Below are 18,441 nucleotides of genomic sequence, written 5' to 3'. Positions count from 1 at the left end.
GGCAGGTAAAAATGTGTCGTTCTGCCCCTGAACAAGGCGATTAACTCATTGTTCCTTTCATTGTAAATAATAATTTGTTCTGAACTGACTTGCCTTGTAAAATGTCTTAAAAAATGACGTCTTTCTCGACAGGAAATTCTGTATACGGTTAACAGTTTACAACCTACCTCAATCTAAAGATATCCTCCATCTATACACCTTTCAACAACAGCCGTGCATGGCTCAGTAGGCGAGTGTAGGCTGGGGGTCGGACTGTGGCTCGCCTCAAATGACAGAGTTCACTTAACAAGAGATCTGGAGCACTTAGGTCCTCTTCACCACTCCGTGTGAACTAATGATCAATTCGACTTGTGTACTAAGTGTGTATGTAATACTTATCTGCCACAACATCTGCAGTATTGTCAATGCAAATGTCTATTTTGTCCTTGGAGGACTTATTCAGATAAGCTAATGATAATGGGCTGCTTATGAAAAGACTTTCAAACTGTGACCTCGGTGTTTACGCACTACGCATCTAAAAATAAACGGAGATCATTAGTGTATTGATTGACAGGGTACGATCAGACCATCATCACATGTACAGTGAGAATAGGAAATTCTGTCTTGTCCAACTCAAACCACCCCTGTGTGGAAGAGCAGTGGATGAATAGATCAATTATGGAATTGAATTCAGTCAGTGGAATCATTTCCTATGAAACTCTATACAGCAGTGACCCAATGGACTTGATAGTTGGGGACAGGTGACAACGGACAGGCATTGGATTGTGGGAGACATCTGTGATCGGCAATTGTCTCTGCACAATGAGGGGCTGTGCTACACTACGGTCTACTTTGCCCTTTAGAAAGGGTGGAACAGAGGGTCAGGAGAAGGTACATTTATTTTATGGAGATGAGTTGTTCAACTCACTATGGAGGAATATATCATTCATTCATAAATGTTTACAGCTGTCCCAAATACACAACGGTGTTCTCTCTCTGAACAGAGTAAGCAGGTAAATAGCAGATAAATAGAGGTACATTTAAATCAAGCAAATCAAATTTGAACAAAAAACTGAGTATGTTAAATACTCCCACAGCACCCTCCGTCCTCCCATAAAAATAAAGACGTCTATAAAGAACTATAACACCCTTGCCTTTTGTGAACTAACACTCGCGCTTGACTTTTTTTTGCTGATAGTGTCTGTGATGAAGACGAACACACTCAGTCGCTCTGGATAAGAGTGTCTGCTAAATGACTAAAACGCAAATAGAACAACACAACACAAATGATTCATAGCTGAAATGTGACTTGGGCATATCGCACCTGTATTCTTACTGCTGAAAGTACATGTGCCTGCACAGTTCAACAGATGGGAGCAGCTCTGAGAGGTGGTTGGTATTTCAGTAGAGTCTGACAGAATCAAAAGGCAGCTACTGAATCAGAAGCTCCAGCCTGTCCTGTGATTGGCTGGCGCTCTCTTTGGTTACATGGGCAGGAGGATGTGAGGATACTACACATGATGCTCATTTCCTATCCCCATTAGTGTCCCCAGGCGCCTGCTGGGGGGCCCCCTGGGCTGTGGGCCCCCATAGAGTGAACTGGGTCCCCTCTTCTCTCCTATCACATCCACCAGACTTCACAGGTCTAAACTTCAAAGCCTGCTCTGATGTCCCTGCAGGCTGCTGTGGGTGGGTTCTATGTGCTAGTTAGTTAGTTAGTTAGTTAGTTAGTTAGTTAGTTAGTTAGTTAGTTCGACTGAGACCGAGACAGACAGAGCTCTTTTTCAGACAGCTAAAGGATGGAATAGACCCTGAGAGGAGAAAATGAGTGGGAGGAGAGAGAGATTCAGAAAGAAACCTGAAATCGACTGAATCCCTGACGCTATATTCCACCTTCATAGATGGCTGTATTCAACACAAGCTTGATTGTTAATTACATAGCCTAATTCAGCATCCAGGGGCAAGGACATTCATCCATTTAATGTCTGAGTCACACAGTGTACTCGAGGGACAGAAATAATTGGTTGACCACTTATACAGCAATCATTACGCAGACAGAGTTAGGGTACAGTACATCGTGTCTCTAATTTTCTCTCCTTGCTTTCCACAGACAGCAACTTCCTTCTTGGGAATGCCCAGGGTCGCCAAGGTTACCCCATCGTGTACTGCTCGGACGGCTTCTGCGAGCTGACGGGGTTTGTGCGCACTGAGGTGATGCAGAAAACGTGCACGTGTCGCTTCCTGCACGGGGCGGAGACCAGTGAGAGGGTGAGGCAGCAGGTGGACAAGGCCCTGGAGGGACAGCAGGAGTACCAGGGGGAGGTGTGCTTCTATATGAAGAACGGTGAGCATTCAGTCAACACATGGTGGCCCTCCATACAACATCATCCAACCAGATCTATCTTTTGAATGTATTTTTAGAACAATGGACAGAGGATGCAACATACACCAAGTTCACGTCTGCACAATATGAAGAGGGAGTCGAGTAAAATACAGTCCTCAACTCCATGTGTCATTATAATTGAACTCAGTGGTATTCAAAGTCATTTAAATTAAGAGTGCAGATTATTTAAGGGGACAATATACAAGCATTTTGAGAAAGATCCTTTGAGAAACACAATTTTTATTGAGTAAATGTATTTTGGTTCATTTTCATTATGATAAGAGATGAAAATGCAATGAATTGAAGGTTATTTGTTGATTTACAGATGTTGTAGGTTGTATTATTAGATTTGGGGTGGGATGGGATTGGGTCATGAGAAATTATTGGGAAAAGAATGGGTTCCCCAGAAGTTTTAGCGGGACAAAATTGGGTCCCCGCTGAAAACATTTGAATATCACTAAATCTAACTTCTTCTGTAATGTTGCTTCCGCAGGGAAACCATTCTGGTGCCTTCTTGACATTGTGCCAATTAAGAATGAGAAGGGCGAAGTGGTTCTATTCCTTTTCTCCTTCAAGGATGTCACTGAGTCGTACGGAAAAAGCCACCAGCACAGCAACAGGAGAGGGGTGGAGGCCACAGGTATCCTACTAACTCTGCAACACCGTGGCTTACACCTTTATTGAACCGTTTATCCTTTTATCCTACTATGGTACTTTCTACGATGATAGCATAAAAGGAAGGCTTTAAAAAGTGTAAAGACCCATTCTCATTATTGTCCTCATGTCATCAGGCATCTCAGAGGACGCACATCAGAGCAGAAAACGCAGCAGTTCCCACTTTTCCCAAGCCAGGGAGAGGGGAAGGACTGTCCTGTACCACCTCACCAACCAGTTCTCCAAGAGAGGCAAGGGGAAGCTGCCCAATGTGAGTTCCCCGGGATCTCACTGTACTGTACAGTAGAGTGTATTGACTCATTGACAAAAAGGACGTTTTTCTTTAGAGGAAAGGCATCATTTCATTATTTTACCAACTGCTTTCTGAAACATGACGTCATTTGTTTTCATACATGTACAATCACATTCTTACCGCATTCAAATGAAAACATATTTGAGCAGACGTGTTAGGGAGCATATAAGAGTGTGGTGACATTTACCTATCCATTTGAGGAAGGTTGAGCTTGGCCCAGATAGAGGAATTGATCAGGCAGCCTTTGAAGCTCCAGTCTGCTGTGTGTGGTCTTTGTAGTGCTGGTATATATATATAGAGCAACAGAGAGACGCAGTGTGGCCTTTTGCAGATTGGGACATGGGAAAGCTGGGGTATCATCTCACTAATTAAAGGAAAGTACCGGAAGAGTGGGCACAGTATGACACAGCAGTGGACAGATAGAACCTAGGATTTTCAACCTTTTCCCTCTTCCTCTCTTAAACACGTCTTATATGAGCTAGTTGTTGTTTAAAGATACGTCAATTGTACCGTTAAATGCTGAGAGACTTAAAACTTTAAAATATCAATGAAATGTATGACAATTCACTCTTTCCGAATCCTACCTTTTACATACTTGATGGGGATCAGTTGTTTAAGATTTTGTAGAAAATGAGGTTACCATTGACAACAGCATGGGCTATGTGGCATGGTTTGAAAAAGTTTCTAACATGCGCTTTTGCTGTGACAGTTGTTGTTGTGCATCTAAATCCTCCAATTACCAAGTAATTATCTCCCATAATGTACCCAGCTATTATCCCACCAAGGGTTCCCACTTGGAGGTTCTGCTGACCTATTCAGCAGCCTCTCTAGTCATGTTGAAGAACGACAGAGGGAATTTACTTTCAGATCTCATTACCTCAAGGGATCTCCATAGTACCTCATCCATATTTCATCTCCCTCATACCGAGTCATTTATGGAGGATAAAGTCAGTGGTTCTGCATATGTGTCGAACAGAACATGTTGATAATGGTCTCTATCGGTCTTTCATGTATTGTCAAATGAGCTTCCATTTGATCCCCAGGCCTGTTAGAGTACCTGCTACTGTTTCTGAAGTTACTACTGCTGTGAGCCTATGGCCACGAATTGCATGATGGTTATTTCTGTCTTGAAAAGATGCCATTGAACCCTTAAGATGTTTCTTGATTTTTGTTTATTTGGGTAATTGCTTGACATTTTACTTCACTGTTAGGCGCTAGAAACACAATTATTTTGCTGCCCCCAGCTTTACCATCTGCTAAACTGTGTACGCTACCGATAAACTTTGATTTGACGTCCTTTTTTCCTAAAAGAAACATTTACTCCTCCTCTCTTGTGCCACAGAGGAGTTTGGATTGGGGCCAAGGGAGTGCAGACACTGATTTTGATGTAGCTAGGGCAATTAGGTGTCATTGCATTCTTGAGATGTTCTCATAAGTACAAGTGCCACTGTGGTGTCTTGGGCTTTGTCTGTGACCTGGGACCTATGACCTGTGACCCTTGGCCCCTGTCTCCCTGCAGAGTGTATTCCAGAAGCCCTCTCTCCCAGAGTACAAGGTGGCAGCGGTGCAGAAGTCCCGCTTCATCCTCCTCCACTACAGCGTATCCAAGGCCCTGTGGGATTGGCTGATCCTCCTGGCTACCTTCTACGTGGCGGTCACCGTGCCCTTCAATGTCTGCTTCGTCAGTCACCAGGACGACACTGACTGGGACTCCCGTAGCACCATTGCCAGTGACATCGCAGTGGAAATGCTCTTCATTCTAGGTAACATACTGTTGTGTAACAGTACTGAGAGTGGCAACATAGTACTCCAATGGTAAATGTCATATCACTCCGGTGGCTAAATGAATTGGCACCAGTATCTAGCTCCTCTGGTATATAGTTGATCAATAACAGTTCTTTCCTGCTGTGGCAGTGGGTGTTTCCTTGGAAATCGGTCACACTTGACTGTACTCGCTCACCCACCTGCATTACCAACTCATCATGGTGTCTGTGTCACCCCTGGTTACAGCTCCCATTTTGAGCCACAATTAGAGACTTCCTGTCTCCGATGGATGTGTGATCCTAAAACAGCTGTGATGGGGCTCAGGCTTTTTTAAGTTGAGGAAATGGTAATTATGTGCAGTGACATTCATGTACAAAATTGTCATCACATTGTGTGTTATTCTAAACCGCTGGTGTCATGCCATAATTAGCATTTACAGCTCACCTGGAAAAATGCTGGAACGTAATAGCCTATTCACTCACCTTACACACTTGTTGTGTAATTGAGTAAAGGATAAAATATTATTTTGCTCATGTCCTGCTGGGTTTGCTTTCTGTTCCTCCCCAGATATCATCCTGAACTTTAGGACCACCTTCGTGAGTCAGTCGGGTCAGGTGGTGTACGATGCCCGCTCAATCTACCTCCATTACTGTGGCACCTGGTTCTTTATAGACCTCATCGCTGCTCTGCCCTTTGACCTCCTCTACGCCTTCAACATCACAGTGGTGAGTTTGTATGGGTGTCATGGGCATTTGGCTTTGCGTGTGTATGCAGTTCCTTATCCTATCTTGAACAGACAGTGCTTGTTTGATAGCCCTTCCCAGAATAATCGTTTTCCCTCTTAAAATATGTTGTTGGTCCTCTTTATTTCCCCTGAGCATTGAATTGTAACGGATTAGGTCTTGCCACCTCCATGCTTTATTGACTGCTCCTTCCTTCTCTCCAGTGTCCCTCCCCCTATCCACTAGCTGCACTCCCCATCGCTCTCTCTCTCTCTGTCTCACTGTTAAAATCTCAGCCAATAGCCTTCTCACTTAATCTTACCTGGGCTTCTGAGATGTGATACTGTTCAACTACCCCTTTTTTCCACCAATCATTTGTTTCTCCAGCTTCCCAAGAGATGTGCTGTTCTTTACGGATGAATGCGTCTTTAGCCTCTGGGGGAAGTGGGATATTGGAGTGGTAGGAGGAATGTTTGCTCACTGCATCTCAGCTAGACCGTGTCCCTGGAGATATCATTTCAGTACAGAGGATAGATCGTCTATACTGTACATAATGTCTGACGACTTTAACCGGACTATGACTCAACCCTCTAACGTCTTTTGGCCTTTACACTTGTCACAATGCAAATGGTCATCTCTACATGAATCGTTGCATGTAAACATGTCCGTTACCTCCTGTCCAGACCTCGCTGGTCCACCTCCTGAAGACGGTGCGTTTGCTGCGGCTGCTGCGGTTGCTACAGAAGCTGGACCGTTACTCCCAGTACAGTGCTGTGGTCCTGACCCTGCTCATGTCTGTGTTCGCCCTGCTTGCCCACTGGATGGCCTGCGTCTGGTACGTCATCGGCCGCAAGGAGATAGAGAGCAGCGACCCTGTCACCTGGGATATAGGTGAGCGCCTGTTTGTTAGTGTTCGCGTGTGAATGTGTGTATATTGCGTGTGGTTGTTGCACCACTCTCACACAGTAGACACATCAACAGAACGTTTCCTTTTGTTGAGCACCTCGGCTTACTATAGGAAGCAGCCATGTGTGACCACTATTTCCTCTACATGTGTCTGTTACACAGTAACTCGTTTCACTTGCCTGATAGCTAGATGCTATGGCCCCCTTGCACACTCGGTCCCTGGACAAGCCTAAATGCTTCTGAACTGGTCTCTCAGTCCATCACCCTCCATAACACCCTCCCAGTCAACCTCACAGCAAGTGTAGGTCACAGAGTAATGGACAGAGACTGTTTGGCTGGTCCCCCCTACAGTGACTATCTAATTTAACTCCCAGCAAGAATGCCTCACACTCTGTAATATCACCTCTGGATGGAAAGTCAAGCAGACACAAAGGAAAAAACAACCCCATCTCTTTCACGGGACTTCTATCAGATCCCTGTAATGCATTTTCCTTTTTCTCCTCCTCTCTCTTTGCCCTCCCTCCCTCCCTCCCTCCCTCCCTCCCTCCCTCCCTCCCTCCCTCCCTCCCTCCCGCACTCTCTCTTACTTTTCCCCCCTCTCTCTTTCTCCCTCCCTCTCCCACTCTCTGTCCACCATGTCCTGCTGTACTCTCCAGGCTGGCTGCAGGAGCTCGGGAAGCGGTTGGAGACCCCGTACATCAACAGTACGATGGGCGGCCCCTCCATGCCCAGTGCCTATATCGCCTCCCTCTACTTCACCCTGAGCAGCCTCACCAGTGTGGGCTTTGGCAATGTGTGTGCCAACACAGATGCTGAGAAGATCTTCTCCATCTGCATCATGCTCATGGGGGGTAAGCTCATCTGCATCTTGCTCATGGGGATAAGTTCATCTGTATCATGCCCATGGGTGATAAGTCCATCTGCATCATGCTCATGGGGTTAAGTCCATCTGCATCATGCTCATGGGGAATCATTTCATCTGTTATATTCTCATGGGGATAAGTACATCTGCATCATGCTCATGGGGGGTAAGTCCATCTGCATCATGCTCATGGGGGATAAGTTCATCTGTATCATGCTCATGGGGATAAGTTAATCTGCATCATGCTCATGGGGATAAGTTCATCTGTATCATGCTCATGGGGGGTAAGTCCATCTGTATCATGCTCATGGGGGGTAAGTCCATCTGCATCATGCTCATGGGGAATCATTTCATCTGTAATATTCTCATGGGGATAAGTACATCTGCATCATGCTCATGGGGGGTAAGTTCATCTGCATCATGCTCATGGGGGATAAGTCCATCTGCACCATGCTCATGGGGATAAGTACATCTGCATCATGCTCATGGGGGGTAAGTTCATCTGCATCATGCTCATGGGGGATAAGTCCATCTGCACCAAGCTCATGGGGGATAAGTTCATCTGCATCATGCTCATGGGGGATAAGTCCATCTGCACCAAGCTCATGGGGGATAAGTTCATCTGCATCATGCTCATGGGGATAAGTTCATCTGCATCATGCTCATGGGGGGTAAGTTCATTGGAAGCAAGGCAGTGTTAGTAGACATCTTGATACACAAGCTGTCTTATTAAGACTTCTTGAAAACACTTATTAAGATGTCTTCACAAATCTCTATAAAAAAAGACTTAAGGCATGGTGATGGCTTTGTATGACTCTCTTCTGCATATGTGTGTGCTTTGAGCTCAAATGAGTAATCTTGTAATACTCCTTGACCCCCATGTTCCCTGTTCCTCTTCCGACCTGCAGCCCTGATGCATGCAGTGGTCTTCGGTAACGTGACAGCCATTATCCAGCGCATGTACTCTCGGCGCTCGCTCTACCACACGCGTATGAAGGACATCAAGGACTTTATCCGTGTGCACCGTCTGCCCCAGCTGCTGAAACAGAGGATGTTGGAGTACTTCCAGACCACCTGGTCTGTCAACAACGGCATCAACGCCAACGAGGTGGGTCACATGACACATATGTATTTAACAATGGTGGTAACAAACTCCGGCCAATGATTACAACAATCCAATGCTTTCAAATCCCTGATGGGGAGTGGGCAAGTGCACACTTTAGGATAACAATGGACCATTGGGATGCAGCCATTAGGGTAGACAAACATACTGTACTGACAGACTGGTCTTTATATATTTTCAGATGTAAATAATTAGCCTTTCAGAAAGAGTACACCTTATGTTGGGAGTAGTTTTCGAAAGAAATCTTTCCGAAAGAAATCTTTTGTATCCCTGCCAAGGTCTTTCGATCAGATGGTGTTGACAGTGTGGGTGTGTATTGTCACATTCAGACATGAATGGCCTCGTGGTCTAGTCGTGTCTCCGTGTGGGATGGCGGATTCTAAATCAGACATGTCATTTTACATCTAGGTCATCTCCACCTTTATTTCCCAATCTTCTCTCAGTCTCTGCCCAATGAGGTTAGATTGGTTTTTTTAGAAAGTAGTCTTTTGTTCACAGTGATGGGCTTAGATCTAGTATTGCCTAAAAGTGCTCCCTATTGTAGGAACGACCTACAAAATTCCTTTCACCTTGATTCGGCAGTTTGGGATTGCAGTTGTTTCGATTGATTCTAGAGTATTATTTGTTGATATTGTGGTGTTGAGGTGTGGTTATTTTTTATTTATTTGTAATGCACATTTTTCTTCCTGTTTGTGAGAAGGTGTTTGTACTTAGGGCACCATTGTGAATGAGGCCAAGGTCTCATTTGGGCTACCCTGAATAAATACAAGTTCATAAATCATTTTAGGCTACGGCGATAGGATTAAACATGTTGGTACTCATTTACACCCTCTCGACATCAGCTTCATAATTTATTCTCCGCTGAAGGGGCGACAACAGACGCTACGAAGGATCCCGAGAACTTGCAAATGTATTACACCTCTTAGCTGGTGCTACTGCCAGGCTAGCGTTAGTGAAACAGACCAACAGTGCACATTATACGTAGAGATTTGAGTCATCTAAGAAGGCTTCCATGAAAACAACTACTGTACATTGAAGAGTGTAGCCACTCGGCAAAATGTAGCTAGAGTCCAACACAAAATACAAGGTATTGTATACTCACTGAGAATTGTGTGTGTTTCCACAACACATAAAATACATGTTTGTGAATAACTGTTGATTGGCTGTCCACACAGTGTGCATAGGCTTGAACTTGGTTTATACTGTCTCGTATCTCATATGACAAGAGCATTCCTTTAGCCTTGATCCCCGGACACCACTGTCCCTCTCTGGTACCTCTAATCTCATACAATCTGATCTGTAATCTGATACAAAACCATTGCATTGTGGGTGCTGAAGTCCTCCTTCTCTCCTCCTGTCAGCTGCTGCATGACTTCCCAGACGAACTGCGTGCGGACATCGCCATGCACCTGAACAAGGACATCCTGCAGCTGCCAGTGTTTGAGCGGGCCAGTAGGGGGTGTCTGCGCTCCCTCTCCTTGCACATCAAGACCTCGTTCTGTGCCCCGGGAGAGTACCTCATCCGCCAGGGGGACGCGCTGCAGGCCAACTACTTTGTCTGCTCTGGGTCTCTAGAGGTGCTGAAGGACGAAATGGTCCTTGCTATCCTGGGTACGTCTTAGACAACTCACTTCCCTGTTCTGGAGTACACTTTCTTTTTATAATTTCCTTTTTCTGTCTCTCGTGTCGGCGATCCGTCTCTGTTATCAACTCTTTGGCCGCGTCTGAAGTGGAATCTGAATCCCTTTATAGTGGAATACTTTTGGCCAGAAAAGCAGTGCACTATACGGGGAATAGGGAGCTAGTTTTCTTTATCCATCAATTGTTATCCCAGCAATGTGGATGTTGTCGTTATAGTGTATGAGAGAAGCATCAAGTCAACTCAGATTATTAATTGGGTAATCTGTCTCTAGGCAAAGGTGATCTGATTGGGGCAGACCTGACAGCGCAAGACCAGGTGATCAAGACCAATGCGGACGTGAAGGCTCTGACCTACTGTGACCTGCAACACATCAGTGTCCGTGCCCTGAGGGAGGTCCTGGGCCTCTACCCAGAGTATGGCAATCGCTTCAGCTCTGATATCCACCACAACCTCACCTACAACCTGAGAGAGGGCAGCGAGGCAGAGGTGAGAACCACACATGCTCACTCAATCACTCACTCACTCAAACTTTACTCTGTGTGGCCTGTGTAAACTGTAATGGAATTGTGACTCATTCTGACTCACTGTCCAGGGGCTGACAAGGTTCTCACGGTCCCCTCGGCTCTCTCAGGTAAATGTGTGCCTTTTTATTACTATACTACAGATGGGGATTACTATGACCTATCAGTCTGCTACTGACAGATAACTCAGGGATGCTCCTACAGCCACAGCCAACATATCTACAAAGTCACAGCTTCACATTGTCAATTCAGAGCTCAGAACAATTCAGAGCTCAGCACATTTGTAGTCATAGCCAGAATATTTTAAGCTAAATGTCCAAGTAAAATATTTACACCTTGAGATGTGAATAGGCTTTGTGACTCATCATTCCATTTTTCAAAGTGTTTATATATTGGTCTGGGACAGAGACATTTAAATGATTGAAGTTGATATAAGGGTTCTGGGCCCTGACCTGTTGCCCTTCCTTCTTAGGGGAACATATAACTTGATAAAAGGCTGCACGCAATGTTCTGATCTAGCCCATTCCCAGATAGAACTTTGGAAGCATGAAGCATGATTGCACTTCTCACAGCCCCATTTTTCCACCTTTGTTGAGAGCTTAACAAAGGGCTGTCATTAGTGTGTCTCGGTATCTCTGTGAGGCTGATTTTGTACTCTTGTTTTTTTAGATTTGAGTGGGTGTTGGACTAGGCATTTGCCTTTGTGTGTGTGACCTTGTGTGTGCACATGCATGTGTGTTCCTATGACATGCGAGTGTCCACGTGTTAATGTTTCTACATTGTGCGTGGGAGTTAACTGATTCTCTCAAAAATAATTTACCAGAATGTGAAAATTGTCTGGTAGCAATAAACGTAAAAAAATAAATAATAACCTGACAGAAAAAATGTCACTCTGAGGAATAACAATTATAAACCACAATGAGGTCATAACAGCTAAATAATCTGACTCCTACTGAAAATGCCAAGAAGGCAGTTCACCTCAGTGCACCTAATTTCCTATGTTTGCCACTAAGAGAAAGGAACAGCACTGACTCAAAGCAGAACAGCTACAGTGCCTTGCGAAAGTATTCGGCCCCCTTGACCTTTGCGACCTTTTGCCACATATCAGGGTTCAAACATAAAGATATAAAACTGTATTTTTTTGTGAAGAATCAACAACAAGTGGGACACAATCATGAAGTGGAAAGACATTTATTGGATATTTCAAACTTTTTTAACAAATCAAAAACTGAAAAATTGGGCATGCAAAATTATTCAGCCCCTTTACTTTCAGTGCAGCAAACTCTCTCCAGAAGTTCAGTGAGGATCTCTGAATGATCCAATGTTGACCTAAATGACTAATGATGATAAATACAATCCACCTGTGTGTAATCAAGTCTCCGTATAAATGCACCTGCACTGTGATAGTCTCAGAGGTCCGTTAAAAGCGCAGAGAGCATCATGAAGAACAAGGAACACACCAGGCAGGTCCGAGATACTGTTGTGAAGAAGTTTAAAGCCGGATTTGGATACAAAAAGATTTCCCAAGCTTTAAACATCCCAAGGAGCACTGTGCATGCGATAATATTGAAATGGAAGGAGTATCAGACCACTGCAAATCTACCAAGACCTGGCCGTCCCTCTAAACTTTCAGCTCATACAAGGAGAAGACTGATCAGAGATGCAGCCAAGAGGCCCATGATCACTCTGGATGAACTGCAGATATCTACAGCTGAGGTGGGAGACTCTGTTCATAGGACAACAATCAGTCGTATATTGCACAAATCTGGCCTTTATGGAAGAGTGGCAAGAAGAAAGCCATTTCTTAAAGATATCCATAAAAAGTGTTGTTTAAAGATTGCCACAAGCCACCTGGGAGACACACCAAACATGTGGAAGAAGGTGCTCTGGTCAGATGAAACCAAAATTGATATTTTTGGCAACAATGCAAAACTTTATGTTTGGCGTAAAAGCAACACAGCTCATCACCCTGAACACACCATCCCCACTGTCAAACATGGTGGTGGCAGCATCATGGTTTGGGCCTGCTTTTCTTCAGCATGGACAGGGAAGATGATTAAAATTGATGGGAAGATGGATGGAGCCAAATACAGGACCATTCTTGAAAAAAACCTGATGGAGTCTGCAAAAGACCTGAGACTGGGACGGAGATTTGTCTTCCAACAAGACAATGATCCAAAACATAAAGCAAAATCTACAATGGAATGGTTCAAAAATAAACATATCCAGGTGTTAGAATGGCCAAGTCAAAGTCCAGACCTGAATCCAATCGAGAATCTGTGGAAAGAACTGAAAACTGCTGTTCACAAATGCTCTCCATCCAACCTCACTGAGCTTAAGCTGTTTTGTAACGAGGAATGGGAAAAAATGTCAGTCTCTCGATGTGCAAAACTGATAGAGACATACCCCAAGCGACTTACAGCTGTAATCGCAGCAAAAGGTGGCGCTACAAAGTATTAACTTAAGGGGGCTGAATAATTTTGCACGCCCAATTTTTCAGTTTTTGATTTGTTAAAAAAGTTTGAAATATCCAATAAATGTCGTTCCACTTCATGATTGTGTCCCTTTTGTTGTTGATTCTTCACAAAAAAATACAGTTTTATATCTTTATGTTTGAAGCCTGAAATGTGGCAAAAGGTCGCAAAGTTCAAGGGGGCCGAATACTTTCGCAAGGCACTGTATTAGAAGGAAGTTACACACCATCTCTTGTTACCGAAGTAGGTGAGGATGGAGCGGGAGTGGTCCGGAGGGGGGCTGGACCCTGAGAATTTAGCATTTTCTAAACACCTAAAACAAATGTTCCTTCAAATTAGAGCCATAATCATTATACCTAATTCTATTCTACACAAATCTCAATATACTGCACTAATGCCTAGGATATTACATCCTAGTATTTTTCTATATCTAAGCGTACCTCTTGACCGGTCTGGTGGTTATTTTTTTAAAGAAACGAAATATGCTTCTCTGCATCTCTGCTAAAATCTGGGTAAAAGACTAAGATTATTCAGTACATTTAGTAATTGCTTGGTTTTCTAAAGTCTAGCAAACTTTGCCTGAAATGGCTTGGTAGCTAGTTATGAGGTTGGGAGATTGGGAAAGTATCTAGCTTGCTAGCTAAAGCCAACTTCATAGAAAATGCTATGGCTCTAGATTGCAGGAGAAAGCTGTTTCATGTGTTAAAAAATATAACAATTCTCCAACAAGCTCCCCTCCGGACAACCCCCCCAGCCATCCTCATGTACTCTGTGCCCCCTCAGATTTTTAGGGTGCATGACGCCCCTGCTACCCATTACCGGCAGCTAAAATCAAATTAAACTCTGTGTGTTTCCCTCTACACTCTCTCTCCTCCTCCACTAGCAATAGGCTACTGGAAGACATGTATGATTGTTTGTGAGAACTACAGAGAACCTGTTACTCATGCCTCTCCTCTCCCACCCTCTGCCCCTCAGGAGCGAGCTGATAAGGACCACAAGCTTCCCTTCATTGCGGAGGCAGAAGATGTGGAGTCTGGTGAGGACATGAGCCACTGTCCCACTGGTGCATCCCACCAAGGGCGGCTGCTACTGATGCATGGCCTGAGCAGCCCCGTCTGCCACCCTGGCTTCAGCAGCCTGCTGGGGGAGGAGCTTCGACGTGTCAATACACTCCGTCTCTGCCGCTCCCCAGCCCAGGGCTGCAGAGGCCGTAACCCCTCCCCTCAGCTGCTGTCCAATGAGGAGGTTACTCTAGCCCCGGTGCCCACCATGGTCACAGATCATAGCTCATCCCATAGGCCAGCCAAGCTGCTCATACCCTCCCTACATTGTGTCAGCCCTCTGGACCTCAGCCCCAGGTGAGTAATGAGACATAAGTGTCAATCAAAATGACTAGCGTTTGTATTTCATTAGCCCAGTACCTAAACCTAAGGTTTGTAGGATTATAAGACTATAACCATTAACCAAAAAGTAAATCACATTTTCCAATGGATTTACCCGGTAATAACAGCAAAGACAGATTACAGTTCAATTTATTTAACTGAAAATCACTTCATATTTAATCATAACCCACTTAAGCATGAACCTCTCTTCCTATCTCCTCTAGGGTTGTGGATGGAATTGAGGATAATGGGCAGTCTTTTCACTTCAATGTGGATCAAGGCGAGGCAAAGATCAATAGCAAAGGTAATGGGCTCAGGTTAAACAATGGTTTAACTACAAAAAACGATGTTTTTCTATCAGTGGATTTCTAACAGTAAATAGAAACGTGTTTTAGGCAAGGATACTGAATTGATTGGTCAGAAAATTGCTTTTTTAGAATGATCCAAAGCAGTACAAGTAGGCTACTCATACAAATGAAATGGTATGAGCAAAGTACTTTATGTTGGCGTGGGGTGTGAAAGCACTGATCTCATCCATCCTTGTCCATCCCATCCCCCCCATAGACCCATTCCAGGTTAGCGCCAACTTACTTCTGGAAACACAGGAGGTGAGACAGAACATCAGCCAGCTAAACAAAGAGGTAGGAACATACAATCACATTGACGGAGTAGACGGACACATAAACCAACATAATGATGTATCAATGAACTGATAAATGAATGATATGCTCCATCTAGGTAGAGAGACCTCAAGAGACAAACTTTTTTGTTCTCCCACTTCATTTTCCGTACTCCACTTTCGCTGTACCCTAAAGAGTGTCTAAAAACAGGTCATCCCTGACACACTTTCAGCATTAAATACACCACTCAGGCTATGTAGGCAAGAGAACATTGAAAGACATTTTTCCTCAAATAAAATGTAGGATTGTTAAATTGGAGATGCTCCAGATTTGAAAGCTCACGTAACACCGACTGATAATTTATGGCTGTGCTTGTTTTTGGTTCCCACCATTTCTGACCTAGAAAGAGACAATAGAACTCTAATGCTTATGTCTCCTGCCTTGGAATAATTACTATTCAACCAAGCAACAGATTGTAGCTTTCATTATTCTGCGTGCCATCTATTTTCCAGATGAATACCCTTAACCAGGAGGTGTCCAACCTGACCAAGGAGCTCCATGAGATGATGCATTTCCTGCAGGCCCATGTGACCATGTTACATTACCCCTCTGCCATCTCCACCTATCCTTATGGCCTGCAGATGGCCCCTAACCTCAACCCCAGCAGCAACATGATTGCTGCCAATGACTGGCAGACACGGGTGCCTTTCAGTATGCCTGCTGGACCTCACCCATCTCACCTCCAACATGACACCCTCAGCCACCCTGCCAGGAACATGTGGGCCTACAGTGGGGTGCCCCCCCAGGGCAGAGGTCAGAAGGTGGAGGTTGAACACCATCACCAGACGTCCAATCCCAGGTCATCCTGTTTACATCCGTGCTGCTCGGACAGAGGCATAACCACTGGTCAGGGACTTGAAGCCCAGTACAGGCCTTTCCCGACCTCCAGAACTACACCCAACTCTCCCTACATGGGCCACTCCCAATGCCGGACTGGGCCATCTCTTCTGAACCTCAACTCTGCCTTCCCAGTACTCCGAGGTGCGGGTCCTGGTCAGGTTGAGTACAAAGCCTCCATCCCCACCATCAGTACCTTTCGTCCCCTATGTTCCCCAGGCAGCCTCAGCCAGTCCCACCCCTCCCTGAGTGTCCAGGTCAACTCTGACCGCAGCCATTCACCGTCCATCTCCCCAACGCCTATCCACGTCTCACTGACCCCTACCGGCCAACCACAGCTCCACACCGCCTTCAGCTCTCAGTCTGGGGTCTACACGTCTGTCAGCCCAACATATAATCAGATGCACAACCAGACCACCCAGGGGCAGGGCTCTCTCAACAGAGCCAGGAAGAATGACCTGGTGGGCTCCAGCCCTGTCCACACACTGGACTCATCCCTACATCTGGCAGGGCAGCCAGCAGGGCAAGGGCCAGACTGTGGAGGGCCTAAGACTGAGTACCCACAGGGCAGGGAGAGACCTGAGAGGATGCAGAGTGATGCTGAGCGGGCAGAGTCCCAGACCCAGGGGACCAACATCAGCACACAGCAGGCCCTGGAAGTCGAGCCTCTCTGGGGCTTGGAGGTGACTCATTAGCAGCTGTCTGGAGCCCCACAGAGACCGGATAAATAAACGGGTCATTACTGCTGCAAAGTAACGCTGAGCCCATCAACTCAACTCTCCCTTTTTGATTGCATCTCTTATGCTACTCGAGTTTACATCTGAGAAAAGAATGATTGCTTGACAGTCTAAAACGTTCACTACACAGCAATCACGCTACATAATATCGACACTGATTGTACTTGATGTACTGTTTATTTAATTTGACTGTAAATACAGCATTGATATGGACCAGAGATTATGAAGACAAGCTGACTCAGTTTACAAAAATATTCAGCTTTGTGTTTATTATGTATTTCTTGTGAACTGAAAGTTGGGTATTACTAACCGGAGGGTATCTCTAGACATATCACATTGAGACCTGGCAGCCATGGAAACAGCAAACCCCACCCCTTTCCTTCATTATATTGTGTTTACATAGAAAGTATCATCACCTAATGAGCATTTTGACATGTGGTTTTAGGTGATTTCATTGTCTGTGAACACACTGTGGAGCTCAATCTACAAGCTGTCTGGACATTACAGCATACGACCAAGGTTTGTGCTCATTATTTTAAGAAATTGTCTCTTGGCTAGCCTGCCAGAGGATTGCTGGCCAAAGAGGACCTACGGTTATTTGTGTTTTTCCCTCTTCTGCAATATGGCTATTCATAGCTCTGCATCTCTTTTTGCTCTGGTGTCTGGATCATTTTCTGACTTTTTCTATGCTGTATATTTAACTGTTTCTTTGGTAACAGAGACTGAAATAAGACGTGCAATGAGTTGAACAACGTGTGCTCTCTGAAAGAGTTGTAGTATATCATTTTGTTTGTTTGTAACTGATATTAGTTGTAAAATAAAGCTATTTAAGATGCAAACAGAATATTAACATATATATATATATATATATATCTATATATATATATATATATATATATATTTAAAACAGGGACTCTGAGAAATACAATTGCATCTGAAGTGAAAAATGAAATAACTTGAAAGGTTAAACTGAGCAGGTCACAGTAGTGGTGCACAATTACATAAATATTGTTAGTCAATCACTCAACATCCAACAATATCTCTTTAGCTAGACCAATGGCTTTAGATAAACCCGCCCTAAAATACGGGGGCTTCTGCATTTGATGCCCACAACATGCCCAAACACACGTTTGGGCCAATGAGTTTACTTTTATGAACAAAATGTAGATCTGAACTGATGTCAGGTGATGGCAAATATCATGGTCTTTAGCGCCACCAGATGGTTATACATTTAAAGCAAATATTTTATTAAATACATTTGAAAAACTATGGGACCGAATGTGAGTGAGTAGTTGATTGCCAGGAGTGTTTCTTTTGACCAAAAATATCAGCTCTGAAAAAGATCTGATTTTAAAATATCTGATGTGATTGGTTAAAATACAAATGAGTGTACAAAATATCAGAACTGGGCTGCTTGTGTAAACGCTAGTTGGATGTTTTTTTTTATATATCTTTAAAAAAA

At 44.4% G+C, this 18,441-nt stretch overlaps 1 protein-coding gene across 1 annotated transcript in view; it reads left to right on the top strand.

Moving 5' to 3' along the window:
- Positions 1-17,815, top strand: part of LOC110485164 (voltage-gated delayed rectifier potassium channel KCNH4-like) — a 29,397-nt gene extending 11,582 nt beyond the window's left edge. The window contains exons 2-16 of the mRNA XM_036940964.2: positions 2,090-2,323; positions 2,856-3,002; positions 3,154-3,287; positions 4,849-5,092; positions 5,661-5,818; positions 6,499-6,706; positions 7,378-7,572; positions 8,492-8,691; positions 10,068-10,317; positions 10,620-10,834; positions 10,941-10,979; positions 14,319-14,701; positions 14,950-15,029; positions 15,290-15,366; positions 15,858-17,815. Of these exons, the coding sequence (XP_036796859.2) occupies positions 2,090-2,323; positions 2,856-3,002; positions 3,154-3,287; positions 4,849-5,092; positions 5,661-5,818; positions 6,499-6,706; positions 7,378-7,572; positions 8,492-8,691; positions 10,068-10,317; positions 10,620-10,834; positions 10,941-10,979; positions 14,319-14,701; positions 14,950-15,029; positions 15,290-15,366; positions 15,858-16,937 (3,644 nt within the window). The 3' untranslated portion in view covers positions 16,938-17,815. The remainder of the gene's footprint in view (positions 1-2,089; positions 2,324-2,855; positions 3,003-3,153; positions 3,288-4,848; positions 5,093-5,660; positions 5,819-6,498; positions 6,707-7,377; positions 7,573-8,491; positions 8,692-10,067; positions 10,318-10,619; positions 10,835-10,940; positions 10,980-14,318; positions 14,702-14,949; positions 15,030-15,289; positions 15,367-15,857) is intronic.
- Positions 17,816-18,441: the final 626 nt, after the last annotated feature.

Source organism: Oncorhynchus mykiss, chromosome 13 (assembly GCF_057628025.1).
Source record: "Oncorhynchus mykiss isolate SJ-2025 chromosome 13, ASM5762802v1, whole genome shotgun sequence".
Lineage (NCBI taxonomy): Eukaryota > Metazoa > Chordata > Actinopteri > Salmoniformes > Salmonidae > Oncorhynchus > Oncorhynchus mykiss.
The sequence above is the reverse complement of the archived record's forward strand: the minus strand, read 5'-3'. Positions and strand labels throughout refer to the sequence as shown.